At 36.4% G+C, this 21,049-nt stretch overlaps 1 protein-coding gene across 3 annotated transcripts in view; it reads right to left on the reverse strand.

The window, feature by feature from the left end:
* LOC131429619 (netrin receptor unc-5-like) overlaps nt 1-21,049 on the reverse strand; it is a 330,312-nt gene that overhangs the window by 239,724 nt on the left and 69,539 nt on the right. For all 3 annotated transcript variants that reach the window (XM_058593852.1, XM_058593853.1, XM_058593854.1), the window contains one exon: nt 13,833-14,049. In XM_058593852.1, the coding sequence (XP_058449835.1) occupies nt 13,833-14,049 (217 nt within the window). The remainder of the gene's footprint in view (nt 1-13,832; nt 14,050-21,049) is intronic.

Here is a 21,049-nt window from a genome sequence, read left to right on the forward strand (position 1 = left end):
AGGTGACGGAAAACGATGTTTAAGGTGGTTCGGAAATCCAAGATGGCGACTTCCGGTTTATCGATATTCCTTAAAAGCCCTTACAATATGGGTATTTTCGGAACGGCATTGATGAATAGGTGACGGAAAACGATGTTTAAGGTGGTTCGGAAATCCAAGATGGCGACTTACGGTTTATCGATATTCCTTAAAAGCCTTTACAATATGGGTATTTTCGGAACGGCATTGATGAGTAGATGACGGAAAACGATGTTTAAGGTGGTTCGGAAATCCAAGATGGCGACTTACGGTTTATCGATATTCCTTAAAAGCCTTTACAATATGGGTATTTTCGGAACGGCATTGATGAGTAGATGACGGAAAACGGTGTTTAAGCTGGTTCGGAAATCCAAGATGGCGACTTCCGGTTCATCGATATTCCTTAAAAGCCCTTACAATATGGGTATTTTCGGAACGGCATTGATGAGTAGATGACGGAAAACGATGTTTAAGCTGGTTCGGAAATCCAAGATGGCGACTTACGGTTTATCGATATTCCTTAAAAGCCCTTACAATATGGGTATTTTCGGAACGGCATTGATGAGTAGATGACGGAAAACGATGTTTAAGCTGGTTCGGAAATCCAAGATGGCGACTTCCGGTTTGTCGATATTCCTTAAAAACCCTTACAATATGGGTATTTTCGGAACGGCATTGATGAGTAGATGACGGAAAACGATGTTTAAGGTGGCTCGAAAAGCGAAGATGGCGACTTCCGGTTTATCGATATTGCTTAAAAACCATTACAGTATGGGTATTTTCGGAACGGGATTGATGAGTAGATGACGGAAAACGATGTTTAAGCTGGTTCGGAAATCCAAGATGGCGACTTCCGGTTTGTCGATATTCCTTAAAAACCCTTACAATATGGGTATTTTCGGAACGGTATTGATGAGTAGGTGACGGAAAACGATGTTTAAGGTGGTTCGGAAGTCCAAGATGGCGACTTCCGGTTTATCGATATTCCTTAAAAGCCCTTACAATATGGGTATTTTCGGAACGGCATTATTGAATAGGTGACGGAAAACGATGTTTAAGGTGGTTCGGGAATCCAAGATGGCGACTTCCGGTTTATCGATATTCCTTAAAAGCCCTTACAATATGGGTATTTTTGTCAAGCTTAATCTATTAAGGTAGTTTAAAACTAATTTGAATGGTATTTAGGTATTTTTTAACAAATCCGGCTATAATTCAGATCAGCCGTAGATATTGTACTACTGTTCCAAAAATGTAGGTGCCTACTCATCAATCCCGTTCCAAAAATACCCATATTGTAAGGGTTTTCAAGGAATATCGACAAACCGGAAGTCGCCATCTTGGATTTCCGAACCACCTTAAACATCGTTTTCCGTCACCTACTCATCAATCCCGTTCCGAAAATACCCATATTGTAAGTGTTTTTAAGCAATATCGATAAACCGGAAGTCGCCGTCTTGGATTTCCGAGCTACCTTAAACATCGTTTTCTGTCATCTACTTATCAATCCTGTTCCGAAAATACCCATATTGTAAGGGTTTTTAAGGAATATCGATAAACCGGAAGCCGCCATCTTGGATTTCCGAACCACCTTAAACATCGTTTTCCGTCATCTACTCATCAATCCCGTTCCGAAAATACCCATACTGTAATGGTTTTTAAGCAATATCGATAAACCGGAAGTCGCCATCTTCGATTTTCGAGCCACCTTAAACATCGTTTTCCGTCATCTACTCATCATTCTTGTTCCAAAAATCCATATTGTAAGGGTTTTTAAGGAATATCGATAAACCGGAAGTCGCCATCTTGGATTTCCGAGCCACCTTAAACATCGTTTTCCGTCATGTACTCTTCAATCCCGTTCCGAAAATACCCACATTGTAAGGGTTTTTAAGGAATATCGACAAACCGGAAGTCGCCATCTTGGATTTCCGAACCAGCTTAAACATCGTTTTCGTCATCTACTCTACAATCCCGTTCCGAAAATACCCATACTGTAATGGTTTTTAAGCAATATCGATAAACCGGAAGTCGCCATCTTGGATTTCCGAGCCACCTTAAACATCGTTTTCCGTCATGTACTCTTCAATCCCGTTCCGAAAATACCCACATTGTAAGGGTTTTTAAGGAATATCGACAAACCGGAAGTCGCCATCTTGGATTTCCGAGCCACCTTAAACATCGTTTTCCGTCATGTACTCTTCAATCCCGTTCCGAAAATACCCACATTGTAAGGGTTTTTAAGGAATATCGACAAACCGGAAGTCGCCATCTTGGATTTCCGAACCACCTTAAACATCGTTTTCCGTCATCTACTCATCAATCCTGTTCCGAAAATACCCATATTGTAAGGGTTTTTAAGGAATATCGATAAACCGGAAGCCGCCATCTTGGATTTCCGAACCACCTTAAACATCGTTTTCCGTCATCTACTCTACAATCCCGTTCCGAAAATACCCACATTGTAAGGGTTTTTGAGGAATATCGACAAACCGGAAGTCGCCATCTTGGATTTTGAACCGACCCCAAACATCATTTTCTTGCACCCACTTATCACATCCGTTCCAAAAATGGTCATGTGATTGGGGTTTCCACATTCATTACACAAAACTTTTTTTACGAAGTAAATTCCAAATAACGTAAACTTTTTTTACGAACCAAATCCCAAATAACGTAAACTTTTTTTACGAACCAAATCCCAAATAACGTAAACTTTTTTTACGAACTACCTCCATTTACGAACCCCCGTTTAGTTCGTAAATGGAGGTTTCGGTGTACATTTTTTCGTTTGTTTTTTTTTCAGCAAATTTGTATTTTATTTACTCTAGGATCGTATCACCAGCCACGCAATGGTGCTGTACGCTATGAATCGGCTGCGAAGTCTGTTGAAAGATAATGTTGAATTCCACAATAGAAATGTAATACCAAGCATGCTATATTCAATTTATGAAGTTCCGAGAAAAAAATGTCCGTTTTATCACACTGTTCTCTAATTATAAACAAAGCAAGAATGTTATAATCAAAATATGTAACAAAATTTCGAATATCCAATAGTAAATAGAGCTAAAAAGAAAATTAAATAAATACCTGCAAAATGTTATAGCATATACCTAAATAAATAATTACGACAACGTACGAAAAGTCAAGAAGGCAAAAACCCGAAATACCTGCATAGACATAACTTTTAATTTATCCTTAGCCGCAAAATGCGACTTTCAAGCACTAGAGTGCTTCTACTCAATAAACTCCGTGGGTTAGAAACTTGTACAGCTTAGGGGAAGGATTAGAATTCAACCCCCAGTCTGTCGCTGTCGAGAAATGTTCGGCTGCCATCATCGTTGCAAACGATTATGCCTTCTTCAATGGCATATCAGTAGAGAACGACTCCGTTGCTTCGATATTGCCAGCAACCTCATCATAATCAACGACAGGTTCTAACCAAGGGGAGGCAAACGAGGAGGAACCATGAAAGTCCACGAAAGTGCCACCTAGTACCCGTACTTATTGGCTTAAGCTGCGGTTAAAGACATTCAAAACATGTGGTTAATACTTTTTAATATTGCTCTGAAGTGCTGCCGTTCTTTGTTCGGGTAGACATTGTTTGCCACCGGCGCGTACCGTCAGTTGGTGTGCTCTTTCGAACATTTAGGGCGCTTTTGTTCGATATGATTAGTGCTTCAAATTTCAATCAGAACTCAATTCCCTCGTGAGAGCACACAAATATCGATCTTATATTCCATAATATTTTTTTTTTCAAAATATAACCCTACCCAAAGTCACACCAACCGATTGTGCGTACAGTTGGAAGGCTTCCCTGAACTCGAACCGACTAGGTTGCAAGTAAACACCAGGATTGGCGGACTTTGGGATTCGAAGGAAAATAGCCTAAGGAAGTTTAAATTGCGCGTTTGTACAAAGAAAAAGGAACCAACACGTTCTCAGTTTGCCGCCGGGGGGAAATGTTCGCTGGAAAAAAGGGTGCTGGTACAAGGCTGTACATTCGCGCCTCTCGACAACGGTTGCCCCCTGCAATACGGAAGTTGAAGCCGACACAAGGCGCAAGGAACTGCCAGCATTTCTATGGTAAATATTGAGTTCGATTCGGCTCGTGCTGAAAAAATGGGTCCACTCCACAAACGCACCGCAGGTTCAGGACGAGCTGCAGTAGGTCGTGGCTTCCGTTCTAATTTGCTTTTAGAGGTTTGTATTTTTCTTTTTCTTGTGTAAATATCGGATTTCAGGTCGGTTTCGTCCCCCAGTTGGATTTCGCACTACGATTCAGAAGCTGATTAAAATGTGTTTTTTTTGTATGGCTTTGTGGCGGACGTTGAACTTAAGAGCTGTAATTAGAATTTCCCTTAGTCAGTGCCCCAAAGCTGTTACATGTGCGATTTGCGTGTAACCAAATAAATTTAGGCTCTTGAATCTCGATCCGGTTTCTTGTGAGAAGCCGTACTGCGACAATCCATGATGAATTCTCACGAAATTTCGATTATGAATATTTTTATACTCGAACTAATCATAATTTAAAATCGATGGCATCGCACTCAACTGCATTCCAGTACAATTAGGGATCCGCTTCAAAGTCACGATCCACCCGAGAAATCAGAGCCAGCCATCAACGATGATCAAATCATCGCAGACCGACACCCCTCCGGGAGCACAATAATGGAACTGCTTAGGCAACTGATCATAATTCGATTGCAAAACTTCCTCTTGCCAAGTGAATCCAAAGGCCACAAACGAGGACGGCAACCACAATGAGGGACATTCATGGAGCACCGTTGAAAATAAAGTTATCTTTTCTTCGGTTCCATGTTCAGTCATTTGCACCTCTCTGGACACAAATTTCTAAAACATGGTTTCAAAGTTTCCCCTCCTGTAACGGTTTTGCGTTTTCAGAGAGTCGATGTAGCGCACCGGGACAAACATGCACTTTGGACTGCGCCAACAAAAACGGCAAAGTTCGACTCTGAATAAACGACAACTCAACAACAACAACAAGAGCCGCTAGTCAACAGATCAACCCTCCAGGCCATGACTAACTTTTTGTCCCGGTGAGACCGTTACGATTGTCGGTAAGAATTGTTGGTGACGATGATTTGCAGTTTCTTTTTTTGTTTTTTTTTTTGGCTGCGAGATTCGAATGTGGAATGAATTTTTTTCTCCAGAGTAGTTTACTCTATCACACTCCAGTCAGACTCGATTTAGAGCAACTTTCAATGGTAGTGTTGCTGAAACAATTGGATTCAATTTTTGGGTAGATTTTATCCTTTCTAATTGCATCACTTAGGTAGCACTGTACAGACAGCCCCAATGTGTTTTTGAAAATGTAAATCACCGTAATATAATCTGCGTAGCTCATCATCAATAGTTGAATCAATCATAATCAAGAGTTACTAAAAATAATTATTCATGGCGGTTTCCAAATTTTGTTTATTGATTGATTACGTTTATAGATTATAAACACCTTGCGTACAAGTTCTGAATAGAATAATGAGTCGAAGACATTTATCTATAGTAAATATTATACATTCCACAAACAACCCACTAGAAAAAGAAACAATCAAGAAAAATGATAATAAAGATTCACAAAGTACAAGAATTGAAATTAAACAGGCGAAACCTTTCTCGTTGCGTGATAATTCTCTGCCGTTGAGTTTTTTTTTTTTTGAAATGATGAGAGACAACTCGAATGATACAGCTTGCCGAACATGTTCACAGTGTACCTACGATTTGAGTAAATGTGTTTAGATCTTATTTACTATAGACACATAACATACCATTAGACCAGTTTAACTCCATCGATCGCCAAATAGAGAAACGTGATATTTATTTTGCACCTTTGTAACTTGAATACTTGGCCCAATGTTTCATAACGAAAGTTTAGTATTAAGATTTTGCAATCAGATTAAGTTGTATTAATTACACAAATTACACGCTCCATAATGAAGAGTAAAATTTTTCGAAAATTTAACCAGTACTGCACATTATATATTTCAATGAACAACGAATTACAATCTTGATCAAAAAGAATTCACGCAACTGGAGGAAGGTATTAGGTCTCGATGTCAGTTGAGATAAAAAAATTTTATAACACTCAACGAGAGCTAAGTACTTCACACGAATGTTTATTTTTAGTATGAGTACTACAAATACAAATAATACTTAACAACATGCATTTACAAGTAATCGAAAATTTTACTCGTTCTTACGCTTTGTCTTCGACTCATTAGCAGCTTATGTTGAATTACTGCAGCCACCTCGTAGTTTTCTCGGAGATGCCTCAATCAGACTTGTACAATCTTAAGCTCGTTTGAAGGCTACTATTGGGTCATAGACAGTGGCGTACCGAGAAAATTTGGCACCCGGGGCAAAATAAGATTTGTCGCCCCTATCGTTGATTTCGTGAACAAAAAAAAACTGAACTCCATCCTCGGAAAGATTACTTGGACGAGCAAAAAAAAAAGGTCCCAAAGATAGGTTTGCCGCCACTGGTCACTGGTCGTTAATAAAGTTCGAAGATCAAATGGCAGTCAAACCGCATTTTCTATCCGCTTAAGCTGTTCGGAGTATTATACTTTCGCTCCCGTGAAACCGAACAAGCGAAGAAAGCGCTATTCTTTTGAACAATTCCAGAAAAAGTTGCACGGAACGATCGAAATTAGTCTGCGCCTAATTCGTATTACTATTTCTGAATTAGTTGATTTTAACTACAACATTTCCAAAATAACTAAAAAACAGTTAAAATTGAGAATTTACTTTGCTGAAAAAAACTCTTATTTTTAGAGAATGTGTTTAGTTGGCGAATATTCTGGACACAAACCAGCAATATTTCAACCCAACACGAAATTCTCATTGACAACAAATTTTGTTATTAAAATCAGAATATTTGTTTCTATTTATCTATCGCCATCATTACTGAAGGACAGGACAAAGAAAACAAAAATGAAATTGGTTTTATTAACAAGTTTATTAGCTAAAAACTCATGAGAAGTGTCAAAGCAAAACAATCCATTAAAAGCTAAAAGGGACAGTCTTGTTAAAACTGCTTACAAATTGTTTAGATGTTTTTCGCATGTGTTACGATATATCCATATATAAATTACTAAACCGATAGGTGAAAATGACGTAAGCCGTTAGTGGAAAGTGTATTTATTCAGAATTTGTGCGCATTTAAAGCGATTGTGCGTAATAATGTTTTTACGGGGAACAGTGAAGTGAGTTTCGAATATTGCACTCTAATTGTATATGTCAAATGATGTTTTAGTGTCTTCCAACCTTCTCGGCTACGCTGTCCGGTGTACTACTTGTATTCGGTTTTTGTTTCCGAGTGCTCAAAGTTTTCAGTGAGATAGTCAATTTTGCGAAATCGAACGAACAAAACAGCAATTGAGAAGAAAAATTTTCAAAAAGAAGTTTATGTTTCGCTTATGTCTTTTTCTCCAATACAACATCGTATTTATACCTGCCAATAAAGAAAAGATAATCGTGACTGAAATTTTTTTCGGTGGTCGTGTGCCATCAGTGGCTAGTAGTCATTACGGTGTTAACGTTTTTTCGGTGACAGAGCGCCATATAGCTGCAAATTGCAGAAACCAATTCAACCATTTATGTTGGTTGAAAACAACGTTTTATTTCTCTAATTCAACTAAAAAATTAGTTGAATGGATATGAAGCGTGCCTTGGCTAAGAAATGACAGCACGTTTAATTGGGGAATTCAACTAAAAAAAATAGCCATTTCAACAAATATTTTAATATTATTAAGGGAATTAGAATTAAAAAATCGAAATTACCAAAAGTAAGATTTTTCTAGTTGTCTCAACAAATAACTAACTAAAATCAGAAAATCAACTAATTTTTTCGCCAAAATGCTGATTTCGGTCTTTCCGTGTGGTAAAATCAGAATCTACGTCTATTTATTCGAATGAAGCTTGACACACGTACACAGAATATTTAATAATTTATTTTTCACGGATGAAAAGACCAACTCTATTAAAAACTTATTTGTAAAAAGGGCGGATATTGTTTTGCATACACTGTTTTCAAATCGTGGTAACTCGGAAACTGTGAATCATACAAAAATGGTGTCCAAGAAAGAGTGATAGGAAATCAATGGAACAATGGGTAAACAAATATACACTGAAAAAAATGTATTGTAAAGTATTCAAGATTTATAAAATGCACGGAAAAATAAAATTCAAAAATAGCTCTCCAGAACATTTATTAAAATAATTTTATTTTAAACTCTATCTTGAAACCCACATTCAATACCCGTGAGATTAGTGTGAATAGGAAAATAACAAAGTTAGAGCTTTAATTAATTGATCAATATTTGCTAAACTTCGTGTTTTTGATGCAAAATAGTCGTATAAACACTAAAATATAATTCTACAAATAAAAAGAAATAAATTTGTACTTAACCCTTAATTGCATTTAGTCCCAAATAAGGGACACACATTTCAAAAGATTCGACAAAGTTTTGTGGTGTATATTTTTCATCGATTGCATGATGTTCCATATTTAGGACGCATTCTCAATTCACGAAAAAAAACATAGAATTCCTTTCATATCGAGAGAAGTTAGCGGCATCTACCTGACACAAAACGAGAATTTCGTACACAACTGATTTCTGCTATTTTTTGTTGTTTTGTAACTTATCATATTATTAATTAAAAAAAAAAAACTTTTGTTTATCATGATTTTCAGATAATTTAATGCACAATGTCTCACATATGGGGCAGACTGTTTTTTCACCCCTGAAGGGGTAGTTTTGTCGGGGGATTTTTTTAGTATTTTTCCCGTGTTCTGGGCCGCTTGAACTATCGAAAAAAATATTTCCGGCTGTTTTTGAAATATCATTCAATTAAGGGTTAACCACCTTTCACAAAGAAGTAGCCGTTCTCGAGATAATTAGACATAAAGGGCTGAGGCCAGTGTGTTTTAGCGTGATTTAAAGGGCTATTTTCAAGCTTCCAATCCACAGTGGTCCAAAACGGGAAATTAGCGTGACAAAATTATTTTCACTATAAAATATTAGTTTTTTGCAGTTTGCAATCAAATGGCGCTCATTTTGATGACAAAAGTTACTAAGGTGGTCCTCATTTAGATTGAAATCTGAAATCTAACTTTCTTAATTGAAAAATGATTTTGTTGTACGATAAAGTTGTAGGAAATTTTATTTTGAGTATCTTTGCTGAAAAAAGCACATCTCTAGCTTTTCATTTGATCGAGTTACATCAATTTTCATGAATAAAAGTAGGGTGGCTCTTGAAAATTCACTTTTTTTATTATAACTTTCTCGGAAGGACAATGTATGGAACACTTGTAGAACTAATTTGATATTATTATTCTGCTGAAGGAAGTATGTTGATACGTTAAGGCGTTTAAGAGTTATGCAATGTTTTTGAGTTTTTTGAAGGTACTTTTAAAACTAATTCAAATAAGTTAAAAAAATAACACCCTCCCCATTTTCTCTTAAATTTTTACCTATATTATGACCTTTCAGGAGCCGCATAGGATACATTTTTATCGATCTGACATCTAATGAATATTGATATTTGAAGTTTGACCAATTTCTAATGAAAAAAGAATCATAACTTTTTACTGGTAGCTCATATGAAAAAGCTTCGTTGTGCGCAATGATTAGTACAACAACTCTTCTGAAGACAACTTTTCCGTAGAACGTTTCACAAAAAAGTTAGAACAAAAAAAGTGAATTTTCAGGAGCCACACAACTTTTATTCGGGAAAATTGATGTAACTCGATCAAATGAAAAGCTAGAGAGGTGATTTTTCCAGCAAAATTGCTCGAAATAAAACTACCTAAAACTTTATTGTACAACAAAATCATTTTTGAGTTCAATTAAGAAAGTAAGATTTCAGATATCAATCTAAATGAGGACCACCCTAGTAACATTTTTCATCAAAAGGAGCGCAATTTGATTACAAACAACTTTCGGAAGACACCAACTGCAAAAAACTAATATTAAATAGTGATAATATTTTTGTCACGCTAATTTCCCGTTTCGGACCATAGTGTCTGATTTTCTCAGAATCGGTGACGAATATCAAAAAACCCAACTGACAATCTCTTAGAAAATTATTTTAGATTATTCTGTGAAAATTTCAGAATTATCCATTGCCTTTAGCGGTCGAGAAAGTCTTTTTTCTGAAGGAAGAATTGCATAGCTGAAAACTTGTTCATTGAATATCTCGCCTTCAAAAGCATGGATCAAAAATCTATCCTGACAATATCTAGATAATTTAATTTCGGTTGGTGCATAAAAACATAAGTGTTGTCGCGATAAAAATAAAGTGAATGTTATTTTTGTGAAGGTAAGTCGATTTTTATGTACGCACCATTGTTTCCGCTCCAGTTTACTGGTAACGGAACGAAAAATGAGAGAGAAATAAAATTGGCTCAGCAAGGCTGCCAAACAAGCGGTAGCTTTATTGGATCGAGAGTCGTTTTGTACATATGCGAGAGAGCAATGTAATACGCAGAGCGAGCCACTTGGTTACACGCGACCTACTGGCCTCAGCCCTTAAAGTCAAAGAGATTTGATTTTTGTTGATTTTGCTTTTGTACTCCAGGATGTTTTTGAAAGCTAATTTTGGAACAATGATCAGGCATCAAATCATCCGTATTCATAGACCAGCATAACCCAAAATAGTTCGTTAGTCCTTGAATTAGTATGGCGAATAAATTGAAGTAGTTTTGAGACCAACTTTAAAGATTTTTTGATATCGTCATATTCTATGACGGTTTAAATTTTAAAAACTCATCACCCTGTAATTCCAAAATTGGAAATCGTAGTCGCATAAAATCCACCAATTTTGTAAACCTTTTAATTTGAATTTTTGTTTATGAAATTCATAAACAAAATTTTTATGTACGCATTTTCGAGATTCTTTGGGGAAACTATTTCCGATACTTTCGGAATCGGAATTCGGAAATTGGTGTAGCCGAAGTTAGTTGAATTCGTCTAAGAATACCGGTAAAACTGAAATAAGTTTATCAAAATCTGTAAACCCAATAAAACCGAATAGATTATGTTAAATAAAGAAAATAATAAATGACAATATTTTAATTTAGTTACACTTATCATTTTTGTCGTAATTTGCATATAACATTACATTGCGTCTAATGGTTCTGACGAGTTTGTGCAACTAATTTGTGCTAAACTTAGAACAACAAACGTCGTATTTACGTCTCTCACGGAAAAGCAAGCAATCAATGTAAGTTGTTTTTCTCAATTTGATTGGTTAAAATTTGGTACAACTAATCGACAGCAAAGACACGCACCACAAATGAGTAATACCGCTGACAGACATGTGATTTCCGTACAATGATTTCTGTACAACGTTGTACGCGTACAACGATGAGGTGACAGACATGTTTTGCGCACAGAATGAATGTACTGTGAAACGAAAAAACTCAAAATTTAGCTTAATTTCCTAGCTCCGATGATCGATAATATAGAAACCAAAAATTTTTGTGGTTTGAAGATTATTACTAGCAACAAATTTATGACAGATATAATGTTGTCTCTCTGTCTTAGCTATTAAACTATTTGTGTGTGATTGTTCATTGGATGACAGTATCACTCATATCAAATTTTATGATTTTAAGGTACATTTTTGACACGTTTGTTCTGGGATACAGGATTTGTTCCTTCATTGTTTAAATGTAATTAGAATTAGAGAAAATGAGATGTTCATAATTTTGATGTTCTACCGTAACATTCACTGATAAAAATAAAAAAAATATATAAATATAGAATGGAGGAAATATGAAAGGCTTTTAGAACTAATTTTCGGAACACGAGCACTATTTTTTGCAACGACGCTGATTTCTACCAAAATGGTGATGAATCACTAAATTTTGTTTGTAAATCTTATCCACTTTTGCCAAATTCGCATATATTTCAAGGTGTTCAGTCATAATTCCTTTTTCACCCGCATATTCACGATAAAAATAAGAGCTCATAAACTATTAAGATTGAGTCTCAAAATAGTAAATAAATATAAGATATTATTAGTATGTAATCATCAGAAACGGCATTCACATATTTCAGAAAAATTCTGTCAACGTAACAGTTTATTCATCACGAAATTTTCATAAAAGGGATTATGTTTATCATAAAACTGAATTTAAAACATTCTTGAATTTTAAATCATTCCGAAATAGATTTGACATAGGTTTGATGCTATTATATAATAGCAAAGTGCTTCAGAAATCGTATGAAAAACGGTCTACTACACTGGAACATAATCTGTTAATCGTTTTATTAGTATTTTGAGAAGTTTAAAGTTGTTATGCTATATTTATGAAGTAACACTGAAAACTATTACAAGTATTTCTTAAATTGAATATGTAACTTGGTACGTGTTCTGCTTCAATTTACTCACACTGAAAGACATGATTCGCTGTTCTCTCTATTCAGACCCAAAATAAGACTCTTTCTAAACAATTTAAAAACAAGTTTTTTTTTTTTCATCGAACGGCATTCAACCCGATAACACAAGACGAAGTAATAAGAAGATTTAGAGTTTCCAGAAGTGAATATAGGGGACCAATGTTATAAATGGAATTTCGATAGGTCATCAATAAACAGGATGATTACACAATTGGTTTATTCATGTATTGGATATTTATCGTTTATTATTACCACATGTGCATTCAAAATATGAATCATAATGTTTTTAAATAAATTTCAACAATAATCTTACTTGTTATTGAATAGAAAACAATTACTCAATAGTGCTGATTTTTTGTACAAATATGAATAAATTGTTTTCCTTATTTGTATTTCAAAACTTCACCAAATTAATGAATATTTCTTGATTTGACTGCTTTTTGAAAATATGCTACAAATATATAAGTTTTATGCTGCTTGTTAGCATTTTACCGAGATTTTTTTCAAATTATGACGATGGTTGTTTATTATTTGATGCTCAGAATAAGGAAATATTGTTTCATGAGTTCACCATCGCTCGCCATTGGCGCTGGTAGCAGTAAACAGTGATGTGATTTTGCGCAGTACAACGATGAATGACCGTAGTACGGAAATCACCGTTGTATCATGATGCTCGCGTGATACCACCGTGATTCAGGGTGACAGACATGTGATTTCATGGTGTACAGTGATACCGATATCACATGTCTGTCATAAGCATAATGAAACGTTACAGTTGAGCAATGACATACACCCTAAGGGGAAAATGAAACGTTTCAAAGAGGTGCAACTGAGCAATGACACAATTCCAGCAAGTTACCTGTATGCATGAAAGCAAAACATGTCTCAGTTGTTTTAACCAATTATTCAGTTATTTGAACTTAAGACGCCAATTCAATAACTATTTTGTACTGTTAGTAGGGAGGCAGCTAATCGTTCACCGGTTGAACATCGAAATTTTACTAAAGTAGCTGCTTATAGCTTTATCATTAAACTCACAGATGATATAAATATGCAACAAAAGATTAAAATTCCCAAGAGGGAATTCGTAAGCAAAATTTTCACAGCGCATTAAGAAATTGTTTCTCCACTTGCAGAATGGCTCGTTGGTAGAGTTTGTTTTTTTGTAAATTTATTCTAAATTTTTAAAGTCAATTTTTTCAGTGTAGAATTCTATAAAGATTTTTTCAGCTTTCAACTCAAAAATTTGAGAAAATCACCGGTGCAACACTTTTATGTACTAGTCGTTTTTTTCACAATAACAATTTAAAAAAAAACTGTTTAACAAAACAATGCACACGATAATTCCAGTATGAAATTTTTTTAAAACCAATTTGGAATAAAACGAATACTCACAGGCAACAACGATGGACGCTGGCTGGCTGATGGTTTTTCCCCGTGGTGACCAAGCATGGCATTCGCACTTGAACGGCGGTTTCCCGAAGTACTCGTACACCAGATCCCGCGAGATGGTTGCGGTTACCTCCTGGAAGTGAACGCCACTGTGAGGATCCACGTGCGATTCCTCCACCGATGGGGGCGGTTTGTTGCTGCCACTACATTTGAAATGCACCTGGTAACAAAGATAATAGTAATTGAAGACACTGTTTGTCAGAATGAGAGTACTTTTTCAATTGCATGACATTTCAGCCTTTATTCAAATTGCATCGTATTCTGGTTGCGTTCGGAAATTCTAAATTGAATAGAACAACATGCTAACGAATCCGGAGCCTGAGAGAAAAATGCCCGTTTTGCAATAGTTTCACATGAAATATTCATTGCATTCAGGAAAGAGTTAATTCCATCATGTACTGTCTGGTTGGATTTGAATGGAAATAATGGAACAAGGATAGGGGATAAACTTTGAATACCAAATTGAATCTTGTTTGGATTCTAAGAAAATGGTGATGCTGGAAGTATTAAATATTAAGAATGCTTTTCCCACACGTTCTACCGATCTTATACGAGGGGCATGCTGGTGCGAAAAGGAAGTTTTTCGTACAGTTTTCCACGAGCACTTTATTAAAAATAACTCATTTGGAATTTAATATTCTGGATGGATTCACGATACTTCATAGTAAATACTAAATCCGATTTCAATTAGGTCAGTTCAACGCCAACCTAGTCGACTGGGGTCCCTCGACTCTAAGGCAACAAAACAGCAAACCACCAAGGCTTCAGCTTTGACCGAAATCTTCGAACGAAAGAGAAAACTTTTGCCTCTACTAGCAAATCACTGCCACAATGGAGAAATTTAAATAAAATAATCCTTTTATTGCTGGCCTTCCGCCGTCTCCCATTTTCTTCGATGCCAAGGATACAACGTAGAAACTGAATTGTTTCCAGCTGTTGTTGTTGATGGGAAAAGTAAAAGATCGTTTCGTTAAATACGAGAGTTTCACTTAGAAGGCATCACCATCTCGGGTCTCTTCCCCCCAAAGCACTCCTCACCGAAATCTTTGGAGAATGGTTAGACAAACCAAAAACAAGTGATACGTGTACTTTTGCCATTTCTGTTCGCGGTGGGAGGAAAAGCAGAAGCATTAGCATTTTGCAGTTTCCGGAAAACAAGCTTTGGCATTAAAATTTTCCCACTTTCGTTCTTGTTTGCCGGCAGCACGGCGAACGACCGTGCCGAAGAGAGATTGGTGTATATGGAAGAGTGTGAGTGTGTGTGTGTGAATGCAGATCTCCATTCTCGTTGACTGCGGAAAAAAAGATTTTCCTTAAGCTCGTGTGAGATTACATTGGAGCATCATTTTCTCCTCCCGTACGGACCCCAAGTCGGCTTTGTTTAATTTCCCGCCGAGTGATTTATTGAGCTTGTAAATGGTAGAGTTTTGCATACGACTCGGGGCGGCCGGTAGTCCCAAAAATCGTACAGCAGAAGCTTAGTGTTTGTGCAATTCAGGACGATGGGAGGCGTAGTGTTGAGGGAAGGGGCGACAGAGAGGTATTTTTGGAGAAAGCCTGAAACATACATTGTGTATCAGAGCCTGAAAGTGGATTAAATGATTAAACGCTCTGGGAAGCATGGAGGAAACGTGTCCCTCGGTGAACATTCGTGTAATGAACATTCCGTGAATGGATGATGGAACAGTCGATTCTGGGTACCTAACACAGGTAGACTGTGTGCACGAACTTCGTTTCTGATTATTTAAAATACAGACAATTTTTGTTTTCACTGATTTTATACGGTAAAGAAATATAGCGTTTGCATATGGTTCCTTGTTACTATAACCAAACCGACGCATCATCCCGGAAAGGATAAAATAAAACTGTATAAGACCTTTCATTCGAATCTAGGATTGAATAAATCAATCTGGCGTTCGCAGCGAAAATCGAGTGCCTATTTTGGACAATTTGCCCCGTTATTCCGAAAACGGTAGTAGGATTCGAAAAATTCAACAGCAGACTATTGGACTGCTACCTTTTATATGAATTTTAGCTTGTGAAAATAGGAACAGCAGTCAATGAAAAAATCGCGTGCACTTTTCTTAATTTCGTGTACATTTTATCCCTTTTCACCAAGAGACGGATATCGGCACTGGATTTTCAATATCCAATTATGCGACAATAAGATCCTTGTTTTGGATCTAGGTTTGTTGAAATTAATCTTAAGTTCTTTGAGAAAATCTGGTGCACTCTTTCGTTCATTTGTTTATATATTTTATTCAATTACTTCGGAACCTCAAGTTAGATTCAAATAAAAATCAGTTCCATTCCATAGGACCTATCCTTCGAATCTTGGAGTGTGAAATCAAATACAGTTTATTGCAGTGAATACGTCTTACTTTAATATGGGCCACCATTTTAAAAACTACATCATCGCTTTTCTCCGATGCATCAGAAATAGGAGCAGTCTTTTCAGAATAAATTTTGATCAATGCGTGATAACGAATAACAATTTAGTTCTCTAAAATTTTCGTAATAAACGGATATAATAAGGGAAATCTCACCACGCCTGCCTGCCTTTCTTATTCACATTCAGTAGTAGAAACTTCGCATTCAACGGAAATGCACTCGTACTTGTGTAACATGGAAGAAGTTGTACCTTTCGGTAATTTTAATAACTGAAAATCTAGGTCCAGCGTTAGTAATAATGTTTTTAGCACCGTATGCAGGTCTGCGGCTGGACAATTTTCTTGCCAAGCATTGACCAAGGTATCGATCGAAAATCAAATTCAACTCGACTCACCGCCATGAAGAACTATTTTACTTAGGTGCTATCTATCAATTGTGTGTCTGTGATATGAATAAATCGTATTTCTGTATAAGGACACTTCTCAACGCGAACTTGTACAATTTACTCAAACAATAACTTTGGAGATTAAAGCTATTCGGGAACGTGATGGAAGTATGGTTTGTTCGTATTCACGTCATTCAATTTCGCCTTAAACATTAACTTCCCACCTTTTTATTACATTTTGCTCTGATTAGCCGTGGAATCGGAAGTCGGATCCGGATAAAATTCAACATCTGGATAAGAGACTAAAAAAAAACCATTCATTCGAATCTAAACTTTCAAAAATCGACCATGCAGTCTAGAAAAGATCGAACAAATTTTGTTCTATTTTTTGTACAATTTTACCCGATATTTCGAAAGCAAAAGTTGAATGAAACTTATTAGCAGACTGTGATACTGCGGGACCTTTCATTTCCATCTAGGCGTATAAAAATCGGTTCAAAAACAAAAAATAGTTCAACATCTCATTTTGCACATCTTACCTCGTAACTCCGGAATCGAAGGTCGGATCCAGATAAAGTTCACCAGCCGATTGTAAGACAGTAAGAACTTTCATTGGAATATAGGTTTGTGTAAATCAATCACTCATTCTCCACGAAAATCGAAAGTGCTTTATTTCATTTGGTCCCGTTACTCCGGAACCAGAAGTCGGAACCGGAAAAAAATAAATAGTAGTCTATAGATCTGTAAAACCTTTCTTTTGAAATTTCGTAACCCTTTATGCGAGTTATACAATTGCTGCACATTTACATGGTAATATGTTAATCAATATAAAATGTGCAAAAATCCAACATCCGGTTTAAGAACTACAGTCCGATAAGTGGAAAATTATCAATTTCATGAATATTTTTACAAAGGAATGGCAAAAACGAGTCCAATAAAATTGGCTGATTAATTTTTTCAGTTTACAGAACGTGTTAGTAGGTATTTATAGAAACTTTATTCGGCCCAATAGGTCCCCCGTTTCCTGGCTCGGAAGCAGTCTGAAAGGAAAAACTCTAATAATGTAATTCAACACATCAATTTCTTTCGAAACCGATTTTTACCAGTATTTGTTTCAATTTAAGCTCTCGTTGTCTAAAAACATACTGTGAAATTTCAGCCGGATTCGTGATGGGAGGATGATGAGTTTCAAAATTTCCCAACCGTCGAAAAGAACGACGATACAAAACCGATTCGCAACGGTATGTACAGGTACGGATGTAGAAAACACAACACCGCACACAGCGTGCTTTGTTCGATTTTGTACACGCCATTAGGAAAACGAAAACCAACACCGAAGCTCCGATTTGAAAATATAACCGAGTCTATCGGCATCGCGTACATATGGGCACGAGTATTCAACCGCGGTGAAAAAATCAAGAACCACTAGACAGGTACGATTATCTGTTATCGGTGCTACCTTCGGAATTTCGCGTAAAAGAACCGCGTAACTTCGGAAATCCGGGTAAAACAAACCTTTAAAGTACAGAAAAAAAATTTTGATGCCAAAGATCTTAGAAATGCATGAAACGTCCAGGTCTGGTGTAATCTCAAAAATATGTTTTTTGTGGAAAGCGACTTTGGGACTTTGAATTTGAAACCGCGTAACTTCGGAAATACGCGTAAAAAACCTCAAAACTAAAGAAAAATAATATTTTCATGTCAAATATCTTAGAAATGCATAGAACTTTCAGATCTAGTGTAATATAAAAAAATTATTTATTAAAATCGACTTTGGGACTTAGAGGATTTCAGACCGCGTAACTTCGGAAATCCGTGTAAAAAGAAACCGCATTACAAACCACGTAAAAAAGACCTCAGTGTAGTGCAGGATTTCGCATGTCCGTCGAACTCACCAAATAGGTCAACATAAGCGTTCAGCGCTGCTGTATGTTCGAGACGTGCTTAATCATGCGCTCTTGTCATGTATCATTTAATCTCAAAACTACAGAATCTTTTGATGCCAAATATCTTAGAAATTCAATAAAACGTCCAGATCTGGTGTAATCTCGAAAGAAATCTTTTTTTTTTTTTTGTGAAAATCGACTTTGGGACTTTCGAAACCGCGTAACTTGGGAAATCCGCGTAAAAAAACCTCAAAACTAAAGAAAAAAATATGTTTTCATGTCAAACAACTTTCAGATCTGGTGTAATCTCAAAAAAAATATTTTTTGCCTTTCTCATATAGAAAGGTCATGCAATCACTTGAAAAACCGACTAGTAAAAATTGACCCGATGGACCAAGTGTCATATACCATTCGACTCAGTTCATCGAGCTGGGCAATGTCTGTGTGTGTATGTGTGTGTGTGTGTGTATGTGTCAAATAATCTCACTAGGTTTTCTCGGAGATGGCTGAATCGATTTTTACAAACATAGATTCAAATGAAAGGCCTCATGGTCCCAAACAGAATTCCTGAATTTCGTCCGGATCAGACTTCCGGTTCCGGAGTTATAGGGTAAAGTGTGTTCAATATTGTACACCGTCACTTAAACCGGCGAAACAAAAAACGTAAAAAAATTCTAAACTGGTCTCAAAACTACTCAAATCGATAGTCATAATCAGTAGACAACTAAACAAACCGATTCCGGCTATCCTGGTTCCCGCTATTCGGTTCAGGAAGCACCGGAAATAGTGACCATTTATACCAAAATGGATCTCACATAAAAAATTTTGAATAGAATACCACAATATTATACATGAGAAAGGCATCATTACACCACTAGGTGAATTAAAACAGGTTTTTTTGTTAGAATCGTCTTTGAGAATTTCAGACCGCGTAGCTTCGGAAATCCGCGTAAAATGATACCGCATAAAAACCACGTAAAAAGACCTCAGTGTAGTGCAGGATTTCGCATGTCCGTCGAACTCACAAAATAGGCCAACATAAACGTTAAGGTTAAATGTAGTGTCATAAAATGCGCGCAAAATTTTATCCGCTTCAGTTGAACGTACCGTCGCACAAAGCATACCAAGAAAAACGGACACACAGAAACAATAACTTTTCTCAATGATTTAGCGCAGTGGGCTTACCTCTCGTTATATTGCCTTGTAAAAAAGGCTGGACAAAATGGATTTTTGAATCCTTCACACTTTGAATATATGCTAATTCAATCGTTTCTGTTAGTAATTACTCTTACACTAGAGCTATAAAGCATGAGTAATTATGAATGACTAACATGAGGTTATATGTATATGTATTGACTAACTTGCTAACCTTGTATATGCCGGTTGTTTATCAATGTTTATCACATTGTTTGTATCACGATAATACTTGGTTTGTATTTCATTCAATAGCTTGTCAATGATGAAGTTATAGTTTGTTATACGATATCACACAGCCAGGCTTTATTGCTTCAGCAACATCAATGCATTGAACTCAACAGAATTGGACATTATTAGTATAATAAATGACAGTTACTAATTTCTTACAATACCCATTTTATTGTATTCAACTCGTTTTTATTTCAACACAAAACCTTTGTGAAATTCTGCTACAAACACTACTTATCAGTTCTAAAATCATCCCCGTGGAACGGAACAGTTACCGTTTATACATTTCAAAAACCAATTACGGCTCGGCAAAGCAAAATTTCAAAATTCTAAGAATACTTAGTTATGATAAATTTGATTTCGAAAACTTAAGTGTTTTTGGATTTTCGAAAATCGGTCTAGTTTTTGAATAATTGATCAAAAACGCGATTTTCGCATTCCGCTACATTTCACCTTAAGCGCTGCTATATGTTCGAGACGTGTTTAATCCTGCGCCCTTGTTAATGTATCATTATTCCGTTCCGACTTCCGGTTCCAGAGTGACACTGTGAATTGTGTTCGAAATTGCAAAGCGTTAGTGCAACGATGCAGAAAAGGGATTTTTCCGTGTGGGTTCTGTTAACTGATGCCCACATGAACCGACTCCGAGTATTTAACGGTTTTCAGTTTCTGGTTACAGGAGTACCGGAAATAGCAGTCAAAAATAACGAAACGGAACTCACTTGATTGACAAAACCGACTTTCACAAACATAGGCTCAAATGAATGGTCTCATAGATCGCTATTGAATTGTACCCGGTTCCGATCCCGATCCCGATTCGATCCGAAACCACAGGGTAAAGTGTGTTAGAAATTGCAAACCGTCATTTAGAGCGACGATGCAAAAAAGGAAAGTTATTTGAAGAATCCTCGAGCGATAGTTATGAAAATATGAGTAATATCTGAAAGGCATCATTACACCAGTAGATGGATTAAAACAGGTTTTTCTAATATTTTTTAATTATATATTATCGTGTTACTCCCGAACCGGTTGTCGGATCTGGATAGAATTCAATTGCAGGCCTTTCATTTGAA

This window comes from Malaya genurostris, chromosome 2 (genome assembly GCF_030247185.1).
Source record: "Malaya genurostris strain Urasoe2022 chromosome 2, Malgen_1.1, whole genome shotgun sequence".
Taxonomy (NCBI): Eukaryota; Metazoa; Arthropoda; class Insecta; order Diptera; family Culicidae; genus Malaya; species Malaya genurostris.